We start from the raw sequence: 23,914 nt of genomic DNA on the forward strand, positions 1-23,914 counted from the left end.
ATTATTTTGTAATACTTTGAATTTTATAAATAAAAAATATAAATAAGTAATCAAATAACTTTATATAATTTAAAATAAAAATCATGAAAAAATAATCAAGTTTAATTTTTTATATGAATCATGATCAAATAAATAACTCAATAATATATACATGTTAGATAATCCAAATAAATATATGATATATCTCATACGTAAATAATAAAACTACTATTGCAAAAGAATTATATTTAACTTTTTATAAAATTTAAATTAATATCCCTATTTGTCAATTTTTTTAATAATTATTTTACTTTAAAATATTATAATTTTAGTAAAATTTTGATTTTTTAGAATATATAAATTACAAAATTACCCCTGTGAGAAAATCACATATATATTTAAAAATTAATTATTTTATTATTTATATTTTATTAATTTTATTTTATGTATTTTAAAATATATTTTATAAAATAAATCAGTATTTTTTTTTTCTTCTTATCCTATCCTGCTGGTAACCCAGCTCAAATTCAGGATAAAAATTTTAACTAGAGAGACATGATAGGATAAGCTTCAGGATTAACTTATCATATCCTGCTGTATCACCAAACACTGGATTGCGGCAGGATATGATACAGTTATCCTATCCTGTCTCTTATCTTGTGCACCAAACGGGCCCTAATAGTAAAAGTTTCAAAAGCTAAGGGATGATAACTTTAGAATTTTCAAGTCTTAATAAAGTTATACAAAAAACTTTAGAACTTTTTTTTTTATAAACAGCAAAAAATTTATTAAACCACACATCAAGGTATAAGACATACCAAGGAAAGGGAGGAAAATAATACAAAGCAAGGAGCAGCCTCTTGAGTCAACAAAAATGCAGCGCAACAGTACTATTATAAAAACAAAACACACAAAAAATTAGAAATACAACAAAACTGCAGCAACACGCCTAGCAGTAGCACCAAAAACCAGAGACCCACCCCAAACTACCACAATAAAACCACCAACACAACACTCCAGAACAGAGCCCCTTATCTAATGAAACAATTTCCGAGATCCGACGACCACTCGTAAAAAAGACAGGGGGCTATTTTCAAACGGTTCACACTCCACTTTCACGATAGAACTTTCACATCGTCAATAATCTCCCAGAAGATTGCCAGCGGTGAGCATGAGTCCGAGATTTGGGAAGGTACTTGGGGTTCTAGTTCTACGGTGGTGGCCGTAAAAAACATCCCAGAAAAGTACCGTAACAAAGCAGAGACCGAGAAAACAGATTTTCAACGTCTCCAAAACCCCCATATTTTAAGCTGTTTTTCTTGCCAGAAAAAAAATGATCATCATGAATTTGTTTTATAGAAAGCTGACTGCACACTATATGAGCTGATAAAAAAAAGCAAGGTTCCTTTTCATTGTAATCAAAATTGTGATAAGCTTCTTAAATGGGCAAAAAAAAAAGTGATTATGTGGGATCTAGTGGTTGATCGAGGATGAGGATTTGATAGTCCATCACAAGTGTCATCACTCACTCTGTTCGCTCTAATGAGGTTAAGGTCTAAATTTTGTGCTAAAGTATTATTAAGTCTTTGTTCATTTCATTTTACCTTATTTATTAATTAATTGTGTTTTATTTTTCCTAAAACTATTGACAGATTATAGACGGGGTGGTCTATTTGAATATCACTAAAGAACGAGATGTCTTGAACAACAAGAAGGATTAGAGCAGAATGACTGATCGACAGCTTTATCGCCACTATAAAGCAATACAAACAAAGAAACAAAATATGATTAACTATTATGTCTCTCCAGAGATCACAAGTTTAATAAGGTTCTTTCGAAATGTTCTTCAACATCTCGAAGACTATATAATTGATATTCAAGGGGCAACGAGAGCATGGGCATAGCGGCTGATTTCCTTCTTCAACCATTTCCTCTTAATTGTATGTTTCAACTATGTTCAAATGTATCTGTCGAAAGATGAAAAATTTAAGCATTTTATTACTAATTGAGGAAGTTGCTGCCTCTGCCTTCAGCAAAAATCTAGTTGTCTCGCATGTGCCAACTCAAGATCAATGGGCATATATCCTAACTAAGCGTCTGTCTGCAAATATTATTTGTTTATATTATATTTGTTTAAAAAATGCAAAAAGTGTACATGTGTGTATGTTATCTAAAAAATGAAGGTGGTGGGTATTTAGTCATTTCAAACCTTAAATTGTTTCCAACTTGCAAGTCATATTGCTTGGCAAATCAACAAAATTGTTTATATATATACATTAAAAGGTGTATCCTTTCCAACTCGTTACCCGTATCGATGCAAACCCTTTGAATCCTTCCATAGTTCCATATGTATTCTTGAAAACTTCTTTTTTGGAATCGGAAGGTTATAGCGGTTAGCACAAGAAGTCCATTTCACAGCATCATCACAAGCTTCTCTCATAATCTTTTGAGCATCATCATGAGCTTGTTTCATAACAGTTCGAGCTTCTTCCTTTGCGTTCTCAAGATTATGAGCTTCAACATCATATATGAGTTAATTATCATTATATTAACCCTATATTTGGATATTTTAATCTACATTAGAACGTTCTCATTTCTCTAACAGAATTCACAAAGTAGAGTTTACTAAAAAAAAAAAAAAATCATGTAATTACTCACACAGTGACTATATAATATTGGCAAATGCTAAATAGTGCTACCGGGATACTGTTTAAACCCTTAAATAATAAGTTTTTTATAGAATTTTTATGGAAATGCGTAAAGTCAACGCATTGGAAATTAAAGTGTTTAATTTTTTGAATAAAAAGTTTCTTTTAATGGAATGCTTAAAGAATGCATCGGGAGCACTCGTTAGCAAGACCCTATAATATTTAGGGCCCATTTGGTGCGCAGGATAGCATAATGACAGGATATGATATAAAACAGGATAAGGATAGGATAAGATAACAGCAGGATAACAGTTAAACTCAGTTATCATATCCTGTGTTTGGTGTAGGGGTGTACGTGGGGCGCATTGGGTTGGGTTTGACCAAAACCAAAACTCAAACCACATATGGTACTCCGGGTTGGGTTTAGTAAAATAACCACCCGTTATAACATTGGGCCGGGTTGGGTAAATCTACTAATTTCCGGGTTGGATTGGGTTGGGTTGTGGGTTACCCAAATTATTTTTCTATTTTTTTATATTAAATATCTAAATGTTGAATCATAATATTTTTTTATAAAAAATAACTCAATCAATATATTTTCTTGAAAAATAGGGTAACTTTTTTTCACTATAAAAAATAATCATCCATTTTTTTGTGTAAATCTACTAATTTACGGGTTGGATAGCGTGTTATCCAAATGATTTTTTTGTTTTTTTTAATATCAAATGACTAAACCATGAATCACTATATTTATTTATGAAAATTATTCAATTTTTTAAAATTTTAAAAAAATAATGCGAAAAATTATTATATTTGTTCATAAAAATTATTCAATCTTTTTATATTTTCGTAAAAAATAGTATAACTTATTTTCAATATAAAAATATTTAATAATCAAATGAAAAAATCTATAGTATTTTCATAAAAAAATTTCAAAAAACATAGCACTAGTGGGTTAGTGAGTTTTTTGGGTTGGGTCCGGTTTTACCCAAAACCCGATTTTTTAATGGGTTTTTCATTTTTGAAATCCATATTCACCCACTTGCCCGACCCAACCCACTTTTTTGGGTTGGATTGGGTGGGTTTGACCGGGTCGACCGGGTTTGCCTAACCCATGCACACCCCTAGTTTGGTGCACACAGGATAACAAACATGATAACTATTATATTTTGTTTTTAATAGCTCATAATAATATGATAAAGATATATAACATATTTAAATAACAAAATTACTCTTGTAAAACAATTGTTATTTTTTTTAAATTATTTTATAATACTTTGAATTTTACAAATAAAAAAATATAAATAAGTAATCAAATAACTTTATATAATTTCAAATAAAAATCATGAGAAAATAATCAAGTTTAATTTTTTATATGAATCATGATCAAATAAATAACTCAATAATATATATATGTTAGATAAGCCAAATAAATATATGATATATCTCATACGTAAATAATAAAACTACTATTGCAAAAGAATTATATTTAATTTTTAATAAAATTTAAATTAATATCTCTATTTGTAAATTTTTTAATAATCATTTTAAAATATTGCAATTTTAGTAAAATTTTGATTTTTTAGAATATATAAATTACAAAATTACCCTGTGAGAAAATGACATATATATTTAAAAATTAATTATTTTATTATTTATATTTTATTAATTTTATTTTATGTATTTTAAAATATATTTTATAAAATAAATCAATAATTTTTTTCTTATCCTATCCTGCTGGTAACCCAGCTCAAATTCAGGATAAGAATTATAACTAGAGAGACAGGATAGAATAAGTTTCAGGATTAACTTATCATATCCTGCTGTATCACCAAACACTGGATTGCGACAGGATATGATACAGTTATCATATCCTGTCTCTTATCCTGTGCCCCAAACGGGCCCTTAATGCTTATTATGTCTCCAAATATAATCCCAATTTCCAAATCCCTTTTTTACAATGTTACTATAATAAAAAATAAGTTTAGTGAACATAGTTATCATGTATTTTTTTTAAATCAACAATACTTCTATTTGTAATAACAAATTAACAACTCCTTTTGTTAAAAGAAATACCTTTCATTAAAGTAATAAAAAAAAAACACATTGGACTTCTAGTAATGGACTGTTGGAATTATGGGCCTCCAGGTGGGTTAGAGCCCAAAACAGTATCACCGCCGAATGTAGCTAGCTAGCTAGCGGTGCATCGGTTTGATGAGATGTTTGTTTCATAATTCACCAAAGAAAAGACAAAGCCATGTGTAATGTAATGTAATGCAATGAAGTTCGTTCACTGTTGTTGGCGGCCACCTCTAAATTGAACTCGATCTTTTTATAACACACCACTCATCCATCGATATCAAAAATCAAAAAGAAAGAAACAATCGAGAAGAAGAAGATGCAGGAAATCGTAAAAGCTGAGGAGAAGAAAATCGGTATGACTGAAGCTTGGTTGAGGAAACATCGTCCTGTCTACCAAGCAGCCACCAAACATCCTTTTATCCGTACCATTCGTGACGGCACTGTCCAATCTCATTCCTTCAAAACATGGCTTGTAACTTCTAAACCCTTTCTCTTATTATTTATTTTTTTGTTTGTTTAATCATAGTATTAATTTTGCAACCTGAATTGTTATAATTGTTGTTTTCAGGCACAGGATTACTTGTTTGTTAGAGAGTTTGTTCCATTTGTTGCAAGTGTGCTTATAAAAGCTTGTAAAGAATCAGATGACAATGATGACGTGGAAGTTATATTGGGAGGCATGGCTTCTCTTAAGGATGAAATTTCTTGGTTTAAGAGAGAAGCCAATAAATGGGGCATTTCACTCTCAGAGGTTATTCCTCAAAATGCAAACAAAAACTATTGTCAGTAAGTAATTACCATTAATCTACTCATAATTTTTACTTAGCTAGAATCTTTTTACTTAGCTATAGCTGATAAGTTAGCTTATAGCGGATGAGCTTATAAGGTCTCCTCTTTAGACTCTGAGGCTCGAGTTTATGGTTGGGTTGGGTGTTATAGTTTTATTGGATGTTACCTCTAGCTGGTTGAATTTTTAGTGTTAACTAAAATTAGCTAGTTAGAATTAGCTTACATTTATGAAATGACATAAAAATAAAGATATCTTTAATTAATATTTAATTTTTTCCAAGGAAAATGATATCAAACGGAGTTTTTTTAACCAAATCAGCTTATAAGCTAGCTTATCTGTCTTTCCAAACATAGCCTAAAAACACAAAAATTTGTATATGTTGAAGTCTTAATTTTATTTTAAGTGATTATTAAAGCACACAATTATGTGCATACATTGTTGTGACAGGTTGCTGGAAAGTTTGATGAGTCCAGAAGTGGATTATACTGTGGCTCTTACTGCATTTTGGGCAATTGAAGCTGTGTATCAAGAGAGTTTTGCATACTGCATTGAAGAAGGCTCAAAAACTCCACCAGAATTGAAGGAGACTTGTGAAAGATGGGGGAATGAGGGGTTTGGTCAGTATTGCAAATCTCTGCAAAAGTTAGTGGATCAGCGGTTGCTAAAGGCTTCTGATGATGAACTCAAAAAGGCTGAAGTTATGTTGCTGAGTATTATTGAACATGAAATTGAATTCTGGAATATGAGCCGTGGAAATTAATGTTTGATTTTGTTTCAAAAGAAACCTTTTATGTATGTGTTGTGTGTAAAATAATGAAAGCTTGTTTATGTTGTTATAGCTTTAAGTAGTGTATGGAATGGAATGCCTAGATTAATAAAATAAAGTTGCTGGGAAAAATAATTAAGGAAAGTTAATAGAATGCTGGTGATTCTTAGCAAAAGCAGAGAATGGCATAGAAATTCAATAAGATGTTTGTGTGTCTTTCTTCTATTTGATTTTGTTTGGAAACGTTTCTATTAAATTTGTAAGTTAGAGATAACTTGAAAGCACTACTAACATACCATCAAGGTAGTAATGTATCAGACATTTAATTCAACCTCTCATAATAACTTCTACAACAAGATTCAGAGGAAACAATTTATGCGACCCAAGAGCATTATTGATTGTTGTGGGGTGGGTACTCAACTGAGTTAAAATGGGAGGTTTAGAGTTCAAATTTGGACAGATTTTTTTTAGCGGTTTCAAAAATATTATTAATTGTTGTCTTATTAACACTGTTTTTTTAACACACAGTGTTGGAGCTAGGATGCTGAGTCGCTTATCGTGAGCGCTCACCTCTGTGCTCATTGTATTTGTAAATTCGAACCTAAACAAAAGTGTTAAAACTAAAAATATCTAAATTTTCAATTGAACTAAGACTTATGAATAGCATTTTATTTTTTTTTACAAACTTATGAATAGCATTTTAACTTTAATTACACAGTGAACAAAGAGGAAAAACATAAAAATCTTTCTTTTACTTGACCTAACGAGAGAATTTTGGTGGTGTAAGTCTAAAGTTGAGAAGTGCAAAATCCTAACAATATAGGATATAGCTGTAATTAGTAAAGTTCCAGCTGCACCCCATCGCATAGGTGTGGAACCACCCGTGCTAGCATAATATCGTTACCAGTTAGAATTACAAGTTTTTTTGGTCAAATAGTTTAGTTATTAAGGTGAATAAATATAATGTATGAGGTTTGAATCTCAAATGAGACGTAAGGTTTTATTATACTAGTGGTCAGTAATTAAAGTTGAGAAAACAATTTTTATTTTTTCTTGATACAAGAGAAAAACTACAATTTTAGTAGAAAGAAGATCTTACTTAAGAGTTAGGAGTAAGAAAGAAGTTCTTTTTGGTAATAACTAGTTGAATATTTGTAATCTGCATCATATTATACATTGTATAACATCTAATGATTAATATGTTGTTATAAATAATTAAACTTGAATTGCAGTAACAACAAAGTGGCTGTAGTTTAGTGGTAAGAATTCCACGTTGTGGCCGTGGAGACCTGGGCTCGAATCCCAGCAGCCACACTAAACATTTTTTTTATGCATAATATTAAGAGAATGCTTTGAACGTTTTTTTTTTTTCTTCATTTTCTTTCTCAACAATCATAGCTAGTATCAAACCTGTGTGATATCATGATATGTAAGATATGTGTATGATTCAATTTTCCATTTACAAAATTCATCACCACTCTAGTGAACCCTGCATATTAAGATAGACCACATTTATCATAATTTGGCTTCACCATATAAAGAGAGACAACATTGATATGCAGCAGCAGCATATATATAGAACAAATTAAACCCCTGAAATTTTAACTCGTTTAAACCTTAGCTCAAATCAGGTGAGCTATCCACCCCGGTCGATTAATTTTTAATATTCAAATATATCTAATTGAATCTATTATATCAAGATAAAGATGCTCTTACTTTTAAAAAAAAAAATCTTTGAGGGAATAATAAATATCAAATAGAGGAACTTATACCTTCCACACCAGGAATAACTTTATTTGAGTGAATTACTAGTGCTTAAGTTTGCATATATGAGCACTTACCTGCATCTATAAAAGAAGACTTCTACTATGCTCACAAATTAATCAATTTTCTACTTAGACTTCAACATAAATTTTTAGCAGAGTCCATTATTCCATGGCTGATTTACAACAAAAACTGGATGCATTGAAGGGTCTTGTTGGTGTGCTAAATAGCATGGATGATGGTGAAGAAAATGCTCAATATGGTTCTCCTTCAACTCCACACAATTACAATCAGATACCTTTGCCAGGAAGGAATCGCTCCAAAGGAAAATATAACAACAGTGGCAAACAAAATATAAAAGGTTTAAGTAATCAAACTGGTTTCACTGAAGGAAATGCTAATGGAGCTATCAACTTTGGGGATTTACGTATGTAAATAACTCAAAATAAGTATAAATAATTATAGTGTGACATATAATAAGTAGAATAAGTGCTTTGTTGCATGGCTCTAATATCTTCAAAAGTCTTATTATATATATGGTGATGTGAGATATGTCTACTTTAATTAACAGAAACTCTTGTTCAAAAAAAAATTAACAGAAACTAGCGCAATGATAAGAGTTTGTAACTTTAAGATACAAAGTTCAAATTCTTTCAGAGACAGTTGTAATAATTTATCTGGCACCGCCTTTTTCGCGGCCATTTGATCAAATGGTTGAATCTATAGACTAATGTTTGAAGCAATCTGCTCAATTAATCTAACAAATAACAATAATTAAAGTTGAAGAAGAAGAATAAAAGTAAAAACAATGTAAATTGTGACAAAATACAGCTACATTTCCTTAAAAATAATTTACGCGATACAGTGTCATAATCTTGATGTGTTAAGGACCAATTAGCCATTCCTTGTGAAATGTCATGTGGTTAGCACAACCTGAATTAAGAAATCATATTTCACTTTGTGAGGAAATTTTGATGGTGTCTTTTAAGAAGCATTCTGTAATAGCTTTGTTCTCGTGCGAGGCTGAGTATATAGCAGGAAGATATGCAGCCAGCTAGTCCTTATGGTCGGAGAGTAATTTGTTGGTTTAATTGGAAATTGATGTGCTGCAGTATGTGCATTTGGAAATTGTGATGTGCATTTGTTGAACTTGTACCGGTGCATCTGGAACCTGCAAAGCTTGAATTTCCTGATTTTAAGTTAACCAACCCTCACACACCATTGATGATAGGCAACAAATCTGCTATCAATCTTGCTAAAAATCTAGTGTCTCATGGAATGTGCAAACACATTGAGACTATATTTCATTTTTTAAGGGATCAATTCAAGTAATCCTAGGGAGGTTCAAGCTAGTGTATTGTCCTACTGCAGCGCAAGCAGCAGACATTGTGAGCATATCGGTTAGAGGCAAAAAGCTAGATGTTGTTTCTCTTTAACAGTTGATTTAAAGGGAATGCATTAGTTAGGGTTGGAGTTAATTAGTTGTATAACTGACCAAATCGGGTAGTTACTAAACTGTTACACTTAATAGTTTGTATCCAACTTTATAAATAGTGATCTTAATGAAATAAAGAGTATCGCAATTTTATGAATCATCTTCCCTATTCATTCTCTCTTCCTTTTTTCATATTTTGCATGTGCGCGCGCGTGGGATAGAGCTACTGCTCTAACAGAACAATCCCTTAAATTCAAGCTTCGAGAGTAATAATTAACGATAAGATTCTATGTTAACCAATTATGCAGAGGAATATTACGCCCTATATATCACCTTAGCATTGATTCCCTGATCAACACAGCTTTAGATGTGTGAGTGTGAATGATATAAAATATGCATCTAACAAGCATATAGGAGCAATAATTAAAATGAAGCACTACCATGATCAAGTGACATTTGACATAACCTACACCATTGTGTGGAACCATATTCCTCTCAAATACTATCTTTATTTGCATTCACACTAATTAATTCAATATTCTTCTCTCCACTCAAACTCTATTAAAGGAAAACAAATTCCTCAAAGACATAACAAATCTATCTAACAAATTTTACATTTTCTTAAGCCAATCAACCATTCAATGGCAGGCATTGCATCTGGAATCTGCAACCTTGCTGTCGGCGCAGGCGATGCACGAAGGCGATCAACACAAGCACAATCTTATCCTCCTGCGCCCGCACCATCAACTGAAGAATTTGCCTATTCAAATGCTGGAAAGCAAAATATCAAAGGTCTTACTAATCAAACTGGCTATGTTAAGGGTAATGCTAATGGAGTCATCAACTTCGGTACCTTGACATCATCTTCTAGTGCTCAGAGGCAACCATGAATGGATATCCTTGAATAAAATGCATGAAGCAATAATGTATATCTGGTGTAGGCAACTCAATGTAATTACTAACTAAATAAATATTATGTTGTGTTGCTTATCATATTATAATGTGTTTGTTACTTAATCATAGCCATTATAATACAATAAAATGTGGATTGAATATGGGCTTCCTAAGTTAATTGTTCCAATATATATTCTACCGATACAATAAAGATCACTAATGTTATTTACACTAGTGTATACCCTTATTTGAGAAAGATCACTAATGTTGAACAAATTTAAATTGGGTGCAAATTTAAAAAGTCTTTTAATCTATCTAAAAGAGATCTATACATTATAAATATTAGAATTAAGGGTTCTAATACAAACCTCAAAAAAACTGATTCGAAGGCGGATCTTACCATTTTTACTGAGATTGTGATGGAAAATCGTCTTAATTGTAAGGATGTGTTGGTTAGGATTATTATGTAGGAATTATATATGTTGAGAAAGGTTTTTGGCTATTAACTAAGGGTTGAAGGGAATAAATATGTTGTGCTGTCACAGCACGGCATGGTGAATTTGTAGGTATGTTCATGGATGGTTTGGTGCTTATGATCAACTCAAGCCTTCTTAGTTTGTAAATAACTTTTCTGTTACCTCTTACCTCTCTGTTATTAGTCTTATAATTGACAGTTGGCCTAACTCATCCTTACAACAAAACCGGCTTGTAAGGTGAGAATTGCCTCTACTTTATAAACACATATTCAGGACATCTCGCAACCGATCTGAGACTTGTTAACAATTAGGAGAGGAAAAAATTCTATATACAGAAAGATATCAGTACAGTACTAACAACATAAGAGCAACCAAATGATGAAAAACCTGTGTAATTAATGTCAGCAAATGTTGAAATCAATGTTGCAAACTTTGTCCACATGTATGTGTGTTTTTTCTTCAGTAATGTTATCTATGCGAATAATAACCATTTTTTATAATTAAATTTCAGTTGGGAATCATATTATACCACACTAGATCTACTACTACCTAAAGAATTCATTTCAATTTCCTTCTTTGCAAATAGGAAATAAACAATATATTAACATTAGCTTGTAGTGCAAGCTACTGCCTCAATATTCCTCCTCCCCTATATATAAACTTACCAAAACCAAATAATTTAGATAAGGCACGAAAACCAGCTTCACGTTGTTTCCTGACTAACAATGGCAGGTTCTGTAATGCAGTTGCTTCCTGATCTAGATGGCAAAGACAATAGTCTGACGGTGAAACGATCCTCACACTCTCCAAATTTTGATGGTGCTATTCCTCGGCAACATGCCAAATTACCACAAGACCCACCCTTTGCCTCGTCTAACAAAACAAGCAAGGAAATCGAGAATTGTGTTTCTGTATTCAACCGTGGTTTTTCCGAAGGCAATGGTAATGGATCCTTCGTCTTTGGTGGAGTTAGTATGTTCAAAAGAATATTTAAAAATTAATCTTGTATGCATCAAAATGATGTGATCTTCTGTATTATAAATCGGAGCATGTATGATCTCTAATAGTTATAAATAAAGTGGTGATATTTTAATACCTCTATCTAGTTAAAGAATTTCCAAAATATAATTTGTAAGATGCAATGGTTAATTAAATACTAGTACTATAAAACACTAGAGTACTTGACCAAAACAATGTTGTTCACTTGTATGTGTTAAATCAACAAAAACCGGAAGTCTCAAATTTCTTAAACAAATACTATTACTTCTTATATGAGTGTGTATAATGTAAAAGAGAGATAAATCTCACTTGGTAAATTTGGTTTGAAGTCGGTGGTAAGCTTGAAGTGGAAATAATGTGTCATCCTCTGAAGTTGTTGCCAACACACCCAAGTCTTGAATAACCCACACTTGCTACAATAAGGTTTTCACCCTGAAATATTAAATTATTAATGACATATACTTCAGATTTTATTGAATATGCCACCAACCTTTTCTGCTGAGCAAAACTAATCCTCTTAAAAACTACATTCGTAGACCTAAGAGACAAAATGTTGTCATGCACAACCTTTTGAACTCTTTGAAGAAAATCTACAGCCGCTGGTGCTAGGAAACCAAAAGTGTCAAATCCAAATGGTATTAAAATATGTTAATAGTTAGAACATGTTTTCTCATGTTTAATCACTTTACTTGAGGCGGCTTTGAAGATGGTCCGTCTCATAGTAAAAGTCCCAACCTCAATCTCACAAGTAGAAGAACCACAGTTAAATCCACACATTTGCTATTTTCTCTCTCATAAAATAGCAAACTTAAATAATTAAGATTCTTTTTGTGTGCCTTTTCTTTGGAATCTTATTATCACCTATTCACCTTAGACATAGCCTTCCTTTGGTAATGTTTATCTTTGGTGCATATGGATAACCAATTTTTCTTTTATTAAATTTCAGTTGAGAATAATATCCCACACTAGATCCATTTGCTATAGAATTAGAATATATTCAAATCCTACTTTTCAATACAAGAAAAATAATAGACAAACATTAGCTTATTGTGGAAGCTACAGCTATATTCTTCCTCACCTGCTTATAAGAACATACTAAACTTTCTCAAACCAACTTAAGAACTAACATGGCAAGTTCTAGTTCATCTTTTCGGCAGTTGCTTCGATTCTTAGATAGCAATGATACTGACGACGAACTGGTGGAGGAACTGGTGGAGACACGATCCCGACACTTGCCCAATTCTGATGTTACTGCTCCTCGGCAACGTGCCATGCCACAAGATCAGTCCCTTGCCTCGTATAACAACAGAGGCACACAAAACATGAAAGGTCTTATAAACAACTCTGGATACACCAGAGGCAATGGTAATGGATCCATTATCTTTGGTAGTTTTGACTCTTCAAATAGAAGATACAATTACTAATCTTGTTCGCAAAATTATGTAATCTTCTGTAATGTAAATTGGGGCATGTAAGATCTCAGTAGTTAAATAAAATGATGAGATTTTAATATCTTATTTCTTAATAAATATTTTTATATAATTTTTAGTGTCTCCTGTAATATCCTAATAGAGTATATGACATATTAAATCCTAAAGTGAAACCACATCTTCATCCACTTACAGCTAGCCATTCACCATCTAAGACCCTTCAATTTATATATAGTTATACTTCTTAATTTCCCTTACTAATTAATAATGAGTGTTTTCAAGAGGCTTAAGCTAAACATATTAAGCCCTTTGTAAGAATAAGTTAGATCAAACAAGTGTTTTTGTTTTATCTTTTGTCTCTTTTAATTTGATCTTCTCTTAAGCTAAACTTATGTAAATAAAGACAGATGCTTATGTCAATTAAAAAGCGAATATTTGAATTGAATTATCATATATTTAACTAAAAAAACAGAAACATATATAGAACAGGAATTATCACATAGCACATAGGAGGATGCTGCAGCAAGAAGATTATGACTGCCCACAAAATTTTGCTTATGGATAATTTAGATTTAATTCACTCCCGACAGCTTACAAAAAATCTTTGAAGTAAATTGCTTACTCAAGTAAAATCTATCCCTCAATAATATTTTACACATTATAAAGTTCATCCACATACTCTTGTGCACTACAGAATCAAAGTGATTTAGAAATGATATTGGAGAGTTTAGGTTAAAAAATACAATAATTTTGCATCATGTTCTGCATCCAGCATATCTCTAGTAATAAAAAAAGTCAGATAACTTAATTAACAGAGACAACATCGAACCACAGGTTTAATCCTGCAAAGTGCAAACACATAATTCCTCAAAGAAAAACACAGCCACGAGTCATTGGAAACTTGTGGTATTTACATTGTTGTACATATTTAAACATTAGGATCACGCAACCTTTAAAGTCTATTTTAAAAATCTCACATAATCATCATTAAGGAATAATTAAAGATAGAGTACGAAAATTACTATAGAAGTCAATTTCTCATTTGATATTATCCTTGCAATTTTGGACAAGAAATGCGATTTTTGAAACTCCTATCACCCAAGTGTCAAGTACTCGCTTAAGCTCTTGCATTTCAGATAAAGATTCCCAAAAAAAATCAATAATAGACATCATACACTCCTTTGGCTTGGTATACTCTGGAATTTAGACATTTCTTATCTTCATTTGCTTTGAAGATTGATATGTGAACTAATATACGAAAAATATTTCTCTGAATTTTATAGTCTCCTACAATTTTTTGTTTAAAATTCTAAACATTCAAAATCATGTTGAATGGCAACTAACTCAAGTGAGTAGATTCTTTTAAGGAGACAAACTCTATCACATGAGTTGATACCTGTTTTTCATTTTTGTGGTGAGGCCTCCTGATATTATCTTTTTTTGAATCTATAAAAAGGTAATTTTCCTTCAACATTATGCAACCATACATTACATAACACAAAAGCCAAATTAAAGAGTTTCTTAACTGCTTAATTAGTTAAAATACTTCTGTTTGATTGACCCCAATGGCAGGGATGGTAAGAGGGTTAGCTGACTCGATGGATGGAGGTGACAGAAATAGAGCTATGGCAACTCAGCCTGAATCAAATCTCAACCTCAACTCTCCACTCCCTGTTCAAGCAACAGCAGCTAGTTTTCTCAATGGAGACAATAAAAAACTATTAGGTGTTACCAATAACACCAACATCAAGTTAAAGGGCGATGGTAATCGAGCGTTTACACTTGGCAACTTCAAATGAATCAGCTATTCAGCTGTGTCTAGTTATACAGATGACCTTAATACATATAAATAAAAATCTATTATTATCAAAGGGCCTACTCCTATCTATATCAACTACTCTCTGCATGCTTTGAGTTGAGCCACTGCTGTTATAAGTGTAATAGTCTAATAAACAGCTTATGACAAGTTACTTTTACTATATATAATTATAAATTCACTTTAGCACAATAGGATATAGTATAATTTTTAAACATTTTCCCATGGTTGGAGTCTTAAAAGGAAGGGCATCCACTCCTGACTCCCCCATTAACATTTTCAACTTTCAAGAAATAATAAAATGTAAATTAATAATAGTGAGTCAAACGAGTTAATAACAATGAACAAATTTTTCAGCAAAGCATGGGTGAGCATATTGTGTGCTCTACGGTAAATTCCAACTTTCCAACCCAACAATGAGTTATCTGTGGTGATGTGCACAGACCTTAAATCACAAAGACTAAGGTTATGTTGGATCCAGGTAAAACTTGTGTTAAATAAAACAAATACATCGCCTTTCAAAAGACTCCATGCAAGATTATCCACGTTAATTCTAACAAGTGACGTGTTTAGTGTTTAAATATATTTGTGTTTGTTCTGAGATCCTTGATATCTAGGATTTGCATTGTACTTCAATTAAATTGAGTAGAACCAAGTCAGTCCATTTAAAACCACAGAACTTGTATAACATTTATTTTTTTCATTCAAAGGGACCTTATTTAAAGAAAACCAAATTCCTTAAACAGTTGAAGGACTAGGCTTAGGTAAATGATGGTAATTCTTTGCACGACATTCTGAAGAAATAAAGCAATTACTCTTAATATCAACATACTTGAAACCAGTTAGGCACACTATGCACAGAACTTGCGTCCTTGATGACATGTTATTACCTTTATTACCTAATAACAAGTGTTGCGTTGCCTCAAGCTCTTTTAAGGGAAACGGGGGTGGGGGTGGAGAGCCCCGAAATAAGTTTCACTTTCACATAAATAACAGTAACGTATGACCCCGTACAAATATAAAGTACATCAAAATTAAGCTACAGAAATTGAACTAGTCATGAGGGTTTTGTCAATTTCACCAGGTTGTGCATTTAAATTTCAATGCCGCAGTTGTAAATACACACACCCCAATTGATGGGGTACATAAGCGGCACATAACTAGACTGCAACAAAAATGTGAAAGATTAAAAAGGTAATGGGGTTCACAACAAGTTCACAAAAAATAACGTAACATTGAAACCTTTGTGAACAAATACAGTCGAGTGTGTTAATCGATGAAAGCATTAGCAATAAGTCAAAGCTCACTAATTTGATGTCACGTAAATGCAGGAAAGCCCTCAGAAGTAGAGAATACACAAGAACAAGCTCAGTTATGAAAGACTCAGACCATACAAGAATTAAGTAGTAAACGAATAAACGAGATTATCTGACTATGACAGCATTTGAAGCATGCATCAATTGCAAAATCTATATAACTGCTTAAGAATCACAACATACATAAATCACAGCCCATAAGGTAAAACGTTAAAGATAAAATGAAACTTCCAAGTATCTTCAGGATAACGAAGTTAACGGAAGAAAATACGTACAACCAGGGCATCTAGCAAAGCTTATTCTACATTATATCTGCTAAACTTGAAGATTGTATCTGTGGAGCTAGTAATCGATCCTTCTTATCACCTACTCCCCAAACACTTAGCTGCTCCATACATTCTTCAGTTTCATTCAACGTCTTCGACTATGCCTCTTCTTTCTCCGGCTGCTTTTATCATCAGAATCAGAGTCTGAACCAGAATCTGAATCAGATGATTCAGACGATGTACTGTACCTCCTGCTTTTTCCTTTGCTCTTCTTCTTAGTCTGTGTCTTCTTCTGACTCTTCTTCTTCCTACGTCTCCTTTCTTCCTCTGAATCAGATGATGAGCTTGAACCCGAACTACTATCAGAAGAATAATCTGATCCAGTTACAGATGATGATCCACTATCACTATCAGTCTCAAACACCGAATCCTCACTGTCACTACCAGAACGATGTTTCCTCTTGGCCTTTTTGGAACTCACTTTAGCCTTTTCCTCCTTAGCATCATGATTATTATTAGTATTATCATCCAAATCATATGGCACAGACACTTCCGGCCTCAATTTAGGGTTTTTAAGTTGCTGAGTCCGAGACGGCCGTGAAATATAAACCCGTTCATTCTTGCATTCATATGTCCAGTGGCCACTCTGGAAACACTTTTGGCACTGTGCATTGCCACCGATGGTTGACATAGTAGGCTTAACATCCTTCCTTTCACCCAATTTAACAGCTTTCTCAGTACTCATCAAATACATCTGTCTCTTAGCTTCTCTTTTCTCCTGCCATCTGCTAGGCCCTTCTTCCTTCTGACCATAAGCATTAACATTTCGAGCAGCCGCAGTCGCTGCCCTTTCGGCCTGAGCACGACTAAGCCCTTTAGCAGCAGTTAATGCTGCAGCTTTGATTCTATCAGCTGCAACCTGAGCTTTCTCTTCCTTCTTACTTGACATTTTCTATTTCAAATATAAGTTATCAATATCGTCGCTCTGCAAGAATACAAAAGACAGATAAAAAAATTTAAAATTGAAACAACACAAATTGAACATACGGTTCAAAAACGCGTAGAGAACAATGAAATTAACATGAGTTTTTCAATTTTCTATAATCAATTTCATATTAGATCTGATCTACTATTTGATTAGTGATAATTGACAAAACCTAATTAGAAAACACAAATCTATGTTATCAATGGCGGTGTAGAGTGGAGCTCCGATCTAATTCGACGCAATTCGTATTGGAATCAAACCCTAGCGCGAGCTACAGAGAGGGGAAGGAAGATATGAAAAGAAGGAAAACCTGAACGGTGAATTTGTCGCCGCTGTTTCTGGTGGCCGACGAGCAACTCCGGCTGCGTTGAGATGAGAGCGATTCCCTCCAATTTGTTGTTTCTGATACAAAGGGGAAGTGGCTTCACTGTTTTCTTGATTTAGGGTTTAATAACTGTTAGAATGTGTTTATTTTTGCCTTTAGTGGTATATATAAAAAAATCTGGAATATAAGAGAAATGAGTTAGGATTCTCTCCATTTCCAATTCTTTCCATTTCCTCCATTATTATATAGTTTTGGGAATATAAATGCAAAAATGTGACAAGTGGGTCCAAATGTCATTTATACACCCCAAAATATTTAAAAATTTTGGTAATGGAAGAAATGGAAAACATAAGAAATGGAGAGGATCTCAACTCAAGAGGAATGTATTGATAAACATAAAAATAAAATTGTTGGATAATTATTTTTCTTTCGATAAAATTGAACCAATATTTGTCACCGATATATAAAAATTGATAAATATTTGTCATTAATAATTATAAGTTATTATAAAAATATACTTTTTTTTAACAAATTATAAAAATATACTTGAACACATATGTTTATTACTATTTAATGAGTTGAATTTATTAAGTTTTTGATATATTCTAAATAAAAATTAGAATGTATTAATTAAAATTTATTTAAAAATATATTGAAAAGTGCACACGGGACAATAATTTTAATAAAACGAGTTTTTTGAGACAATAACTTAAAAAAATTGAGATTTGCGGAAAAAATTTCATCTTTACAAATTACACACTTGTATTGTCGTTGGCTCAGCATCAACAAGACATGTCCCATGGTCACCACTGTCAAAAAAATTACTTTCAGTATAAAACTACTTTCAGTACAAAGAGACAATCGCCTTTAGTTAAATCATCGCATGTGATGCAATTGTTGGATCATAAGAAAATCTAAAAAATCTCACATTTGACTCTGACCAACCACACAGTAAATTGTGTCTATCTTAACATAAAACCTTAATATATTAATTATAGTTGCTCAACAACTACTTTTTATTGAATGTAAGATTCTTAATCGTGATTGACATGGCATACCAAAGTGAACTCTCATGTCTTTCTCCCGCGCAACTGGACATTTGGAGAGTGAATATTGCAAGACCAAACATACATACATGACCCAATGAATGATCCAATTTTTATTAGATTTCTAGTTCACACTATATTTAGTAATATTTTCATAAACGTTTCTCATTTTTTATATTCTAATTTACGCATTAATTTTGATACTATAACAAAGCTTAAGTGTTGGATTCTGATGGGCCGAACGCTTTTACTTCGAGTTCGGGAGTTAATGTCTAGTGACAACTTTCTGGGTCGCGTTAATATCTTCTAGGGGCGATGTGTTTGATTTGATATTTATTTTCGGTGGCACCTTTTGCCATGTAGCTACTTTTTTACCGGTATTTGTTGGTCTCGTACAAAGACCCGATTATTAATATATTTTTCCGTTAAAAAAAAAAACTTAAGTGTTGGAAATAGATTAACTTAACTCTAAAAGACAAAGTTCACATCATATTCCAAATTGTTTAATAATAATATAGAACTACTCGTAGAGTTCGAATTAAACTTTGTCATAGTTTAATTTAAAGGAGACAAACAAATATAGTTGTTACTTGTTAGTGACCTTGCCCATAGTTGACTCTAGGTATTTACCAAAGTTGTATTCTAAATTAAGTGAAGTAAGAGCATCATTATTCATTGCACCCACCCACATGAGTTATTTAAGTGGGTCATATTTAATTTTTTATATTATTTTACACTTCCCAATTATTTAAACAATTCAACCACATTTTTTAAATATCCATACAATTCATAAAAAAACTCTGAAATAGGTCCCATTGGACCCATTTAATTTATTTTTTAATATTTTCCATTGTCGTTCATTGGCTATTCATTGCCAGCATATCAGCAAAGCAACGTTTTTCTGCTTATGAACGTTTCATTTTAATGCATGTTGCTTATCTCTCAAATATCGGTACATCCTGACACAAGCACTTTGAAAATAGTGTAGACACGGTTAAAAGACAGGCGATAATGGTGCTCTAAGAGCATGCACATCGGTAACTTTTCACCGTTCCTACACTTATTTCAACAACACTTTGTCGGAGGATGATGGATAATTCACCGTTCAGCAAGCTACACTCCATATCGTTCCTGTGCAGAACAACGTTGCTACACAACACTTTAAGTGCTTTGCACGACTAAAATAGTAATATAAAATTAAAATGTAAACTAAAATACCCATTTTAGAGATTTTGATAGGTTGTATGGATATTTAAGAAATGAGAAATGTTATTTGTACAATCAATTTTATACAACATTTTGGACAACTCTATCTCTCATACTCACAATATATTTTTACTCTCTCTCACTTTATTGTTTTTTGTGCTAAATGAAGAAGGAACAAAAAGTTGTCCAAACAAGTTGTTGTCCAAATAACACAACTCACTTAGTTGAGTTGTTTAAATAATTGAGAAGTATAAAATAATATAAAAAATTAAGTGAAGTCTATTTAAAGTCAAATGGGTGTATTGGATGCGGATGCTCTAAGATATAAAGGTATTTCAGTAAAAGTAACTCCAAGAAACAACTTAACCAAACTGATTCTTAATCATGTTAATTTAGTTTGAATCAGCATTTAAGTTAGTTCTCTTTTGAAATATACATCACATTAACTATCTATGCAACGTATATGACACTCAAGCATCTTCAATGAGAGTACTATAGAGAATTCCATACATTGATGAACATGTTTTTAATTTTCCACCATTAGTAGTCTATAAAACATAAATGAGTTTCTTAAAAAAATATATGATGATCTTTGGAGATGCCCTAAATGATCTAATTAAAATTTTAAATATTGTTAATTTGCTTGTGTTATCCAATCCTAGTCCTGTAAATTCAAAAGTCAAGTGATATAGCACTACAAATTTTAAACTTCAATGGTACTAAACTTGGCTTATAATTCAAAAGCCTTTGACAAAAAGAGAACTACAAATCCAGAAGGAAATACTTGCTACAAATTCATTTTAAACAAGTATCAAAGTAGTAATAATTGTCACAAATCAGAATATATAAAAAAAAAAAAAAAAAAGGCTTTTATAAATCTCAACAGGTTTAGAATATCCCTCTTAGAAGATTTGCAGCAGTTGAAATTGCAGCTCCGGTAATAGCACATTGCACAATCTGTTCATGAGACGAGTCGTCTTGTGTAAGTGCAAGTGTTGCACCTGTGATTGCTCCAGCAACTGCACTATTTTTCTGCACCAAACAGAATAAATAATTAGGTAAGTATTTTACAACAAAAGTTTTTCGAATGATTAATTTTTTAATGCTAATATAATCATGTACATTGCCCTTGTTCATTTTACAAAAAATGTGTATCATATATTTAGTTATTTAAAACATTACCCAGTCATGAGTACCGCGAGCTTCCTTCATCCCATATGTGAGCCCTGAATATAGTCCAGCAGCCAATCCTGCATTTTAGAAAAATTTGTGAGAATCATTTAATATCCAAAAATTGGTGGACTAGAGGACGAGGAAACTTGAAATCTAGTAAACACCGACAATGACATAGATACTGATAATAATTTAAGAAAATAGAAGGTGATGGAATGTAATCACATGTATCAAGTGTCGTGCATAGTATTTTTTTTTTTTTTTAACTTGGTATCCGGCCGTAGGACCGACTAATCCAAGGGGACCAATCACACCGCCCACTTGCGGGGGCCTCATTTAAAGCCAGAGTTTTTCTTGCTCTTTATGGACTTAGCCCACCGAAATTGGCACCAGTGGGAATCGAACCTGAGACCTTGAAAGGAGCATACTCCAAGGGCCCAAGTCAACACCACTCGACCAACCCCAAGCGGGTTTCGTGCATAGTACTTGTGCTACATAGCTTGAAAAATGTAGACAAATTTTACTTTTGCCATGCAAGGTTGCCATTTATAATTTATAGTCACTAATTATTGGAAAATTGGCAAATTCAGATTTATATAGAATCCCATGATCCCTCTTCAAGTTGAGGGAATATGTATGATTACCCCATTGGAAGGACTCTTTCCCTGTGTTTTTTACCTGATGAAGAAAAAAAGAAAAACAATTAAACCAAAAAGGACATAACATAACATAACATAACATAACAAAGGCTAACATATTGAAAGTACAATTAAGGAACAGTTAAGGCAATAAGTCCAATTTTTGAAAGATTAGGCAGAGAATATATATGAACTCACCATGGCCTCAATAGATTTACCGCTGGTCTCTCCTGTATACACCAACAAAAGTGAGAAACAAATGTTACTATTTTATAACATATCAAGATTCATATTAAATTTCTATGCTCCAAATTTTCTGTTCTGCATAGAATGTACCTCTAAGACCATGTAAACGGTTTTTCTTGGTGGCAGATATTTCTGGAGGCATGCCACCAGCATTATCAATTCCAGTACCTACATTTCATGGAAAATATTAATTCAAAAAGTGAGGGCACTAGAACAATTTAACACAGACCTATGAAGCACATACACTCACTGACACGGCACCGACACGACACTTAACACACTTAATTATTTCATTTTCTCAAATTATTATAGGTGTCAGTCAACTTGTCAGTATCTGTGTCTTGTCGGTATCTGTGTCGTGTCTCGTGGACACACATATAAAAGAAAAAAATCAAATGTTAATAAAAATGAACTAGTTTTACAAAGATGATTTGCATAATAAAAGTGGGAGTAAACCTTCAATAGCAGTGAAATAGGCTTCACGGGACACAGCTTGTACTGCTCCTATCTGCAAGAAATCATGATCAAACTCTTAATTTGAATGATTAGAGATAATTAAAATGATAATGATATCCAATTCATATATACGTACCCCAGCAGCTTTGACAAAACTCTCAGCAATGCGGTTAACAAGAGGATGACCAAAGTCGAAGAGACCCCCTTTGTTAAATGTACTAAGTTCATCCAAAAGTGAACGTGTCTCCAAGTTGCTGTTGCTACTATTCATCTTTATGATTATTAGTAGTTACTGCTATAGTATTTATTTTCTATGTAAAATTCCGATCTATGATGAGTGTGATTTAACAACTGCATGCACAAAACAATTACTAGCTAGCACCAAAACAGAACAGAGAGAAAGAAAATTGATTAAGGAGTTACTACTACTACATTAGAAAATAACCGACATAGTAGGATTGAATTGAAAGAGTAGTGAGTGCGTTGTGCAACACGTGTTACAATGACACATACGTGGATTGGATGATACTAAACAACGTGGATGCATAGTTTGTGGCAACCCATTTTATTTGCAACATAAACTGCAGCTCTAGACCGAGTCTTGTTCTATCCAGTATCCACAATCCAAATCAAACTCATTTTCATGTTTAATGTTCGAATTTCTAATTTTATTCCATTTACAAATTTGCTAGTTGTTGAATAAATTACTTACGGTCTTTTAAGAGTAACTTAAAAAAAAAAAAAAACATTAATTAAACATGTACAACAAATTTTACTGGTGCTCTAAAAAGCTCATCCAAACAAAGGTAACGCTGATATATATTGAAAAAAAAATAAGGAAGTTATACAAACTAACTAGTTTTTTTTAACTTGTTTTAAATGAAAAAATTATACAAAGTACTTATCTTTTTATTACATTATTATTACTAGCGGGCCAGGCAAGCGCGTTCCGCGCCTGCCTGTGTCTAATTTATGTCCAATTAAAAAAAAATGTCTTATGTTATGGTGAGTTTGTTAATAAAAGATTTGTGCTGCTAAGAAAAAAATGTATCTTATGTTATGGTGAGTTTGTTAATAAAAGATTTTATTGCTACTAAAAAAATCAAGGGTATTATTGGTATTATGAAAAGTCCAGACCAAAACTCATGTATCCTCTTTATATATAGTATAGATGCAAA

At 32.4% G+C, this 23,914-nt stretch overlaps 5 protein-coding genes and 1 non-coding gene across 7 annotated transcripts; 4 read left to right on the top strand and 2 right to left on the bottom strand.

Moving 5' to 3' along the window:
- Positions 1-4,825: 4,825 nt before the first annotated feature.
- On the top strand, positions 4,826-6,379 carry LOC123921845 (probable bifunctional TENA-E protein). The gene is made up of 3 exons (XM_045974541.1): positions 4,826-5,181; positions 5,278-5,495; positions 5,947-6,379. Exons 1-3 carry the CDS (start codon positions 5,026-5,028, stop codon positions 6,257-6,259), a joined length of 687 nt encoding a protein of 228 aa, XP_045830497.1. The 5' UTR covers positions 4,826-5,025; the 3' UTR covers positions 6,260-6,379.
- A 1,128-nt stretch (positions 6,380-7,507) lies between these two features.
- TRNAH-GUG lies at positions 7,508-7,579 on the top strand. Its single transcript has one exon. It is a non-coding gene; the product is annotated as a tRNA-His (tRNA).
- A 547-nt stretch (positions 7,580-8,126) lies between these two features.
- On the top strand, positions 8,127-8,597 carry LOC123921853. Its single transcript, XM_045974552.1, has one exon. It carries the CDS (start codon positions 8,201-8,203, stop codon positions 8,462-8,464), a length of 264 nt encoding a protein of 87 aa, XP_045830508.1. The 5' UTR covers positions 8,127-8,200; the 3' UTR covers positions 8,465-8,597.
- Positions 8,598-12,927: 4,330 nt separating this feature from the next.
- LOC123923544 lies at positions 12,928-13,375 on the top strand. Its single transcript, XM_045976234.1, has one exon. The coding sequence runs from the start codon at positions 12,961-12,963 to the stop codon at positions 13,255-13,257; it is 297 nt and encodes a 98-aa protein (XP_045832190.1). The 5' UTR covers positions 12,928-12,960; the 3' UTR covers positions 13,258-13,375.
- Positions 13,376-16,522: 3,147 nt separating this feature from the next.
- Positions 16,523-18,124, bottom strand: LOC123923545 (zinc finger CCHC domain-containing protein 10). 2 transcript variants are annotated; one of them, XM_045976236.1, is made up of 2 exons: positions 17,957-18,124; positions 16,523-17,613 (listed from the first exon to the last, which is right to left on the bottom strand). In XM_045976236.1, the coding sequence occupies exon 2, from the start codon at positions 17,608-17,610 to the stop codon at positions 16,807-16,809; it is 804 nt and encodes a 267-aa protein (XP_045832192.1). In that variant the 5' UTR covers positions 17,611-17,613; positions 17,957-18,124; the 3' UTR covers positions 16,523-16,806. The 2 variants fall into 2 exon arrangements, with proteins under 2 accessions (XP_045832192.1, XP_045832191.1); XM_045976235.1 differs by having other exon boundaries at positions 16,523-17,646; positions 17,957-18,123.
- A 2,970-nt stretch (positions 18,125-21,094) lies between these two features.
- On the bottom strand, positions 21,095-23,135 carry LOC123924560 (outer envelope pore protein 16-2, chloroplastic). Its single transcript, XM_045977502.1, has 7 exons — positions 22,873-23,135; positions 22,737-22,788; positions 22,371-22,448; positions 22,233-22,264; positions 22,041-22,074; positions 21,406-21,473; positions 21,095-21,255 (listed from the first exon to the last, which is right to left on the bottom strand). The coding sequence occupies exons 1-7, from the start codon at positions 23,005-23,007 to the stop codon at positions 21,112-21,114; spliced, it is 543 nt and encodes a 180-aa protein (XP_045833458.1). The 5' UTR covers positions 23,008-23,135; the 3' UTR covers positions 21,095-21,111.
- Between the last annotated feature and the right edge of the window lie 779 nt (positions 23,136-23,914).

The sequence above is a fragment of the Trifolium pratense genome, linkage group LG4, assembly GCF_020283565.1.
Source record: "Trifolium pratense cultivar HEN17-A07 linkage group LG4, ARS_RC_1.1, whole genome shotgun sequence".
Classification (NCBI taxonomy): domain Eukaryota; kingdom Viridiplantae; phylum Streptophyta; class Magnoliopsida; order Fabales; family Fabaceae; genus Trifolium; species Trifolium pratense.

What these genes read in the sequence shown, in the direction of transcription:
- LOC123923545 (XM_045976236.1), bottom strand. Translation starts at nt 17,610, where the DNA reads ATGTCAAGTAAGAAGGAAGAGAAAGCTCAGGTTGCAGCTGATAGAATC.
- LOC123924560 (XM_045977502.1), bottom strand. Translation starts at nt 23,007, where the DNA reads ATGAATAGTAGCAACAGCAACTTGGAGACACGTTCACTTTTGGATGAA. An exon ending in CTATTTCACTGCTATTGAAG is followed by an intron (nt 22,449 to 22,736) that starts GTTTACTCCCAC and finishes CATGAAATGTAG; the next exon opens with GTACTGGAATTGATAATGCT. An exon ending in CTCGCGGTACTCATGACTGG is followed by an intron (nt 21,256 to 21,405) that starts GTAATGTTTTAA and finishes TGTTTGGTGCAG; the next exon opens with AAAAATAGTGCAGTTGCTGG.
- LOC123923544 (XM_045976234.1), top strand. Translation starts at nt 12,961, where the DNA reads ATGGCAAGTTCTAGTTCATCTTTTCGGCAGTTGCTTCGATTCTTAGAT.
- LOC123921853 (XM_045974552.1), top strand. Translation starts at nt 8,201, where the DNA reads ATGGCTGATTTACAACAAAAACTGGATGCATTGAAGGGTCTTGTTGGT.
- LOC123921845 (XM_045974541.1), top strand. Translation starts at nt 5,026, where the DNA reads ATGCAGGAAATCGTAAAAGCTGAGGAGAAGAAAATCGGTATGACTGAA. An exon ending in ATTCCTTCAAAACATGGCTT is followed by an intron (nt 5,182 to 5,277) that starts GTAACTTCTAAA and finishes TGTTGTTTTCAG; the next exon opens with GCACAGGATTACTTGTTTGT. An exon ending in GCAAACAAAAACTATTGTCA is followed by an intron (nt 5,496 to 5,946) that starts GTAAGTAATTAC and finishes TTGTTGTGACAG; the next exon opens with GTTGCTGGAAAGTTTGATGA.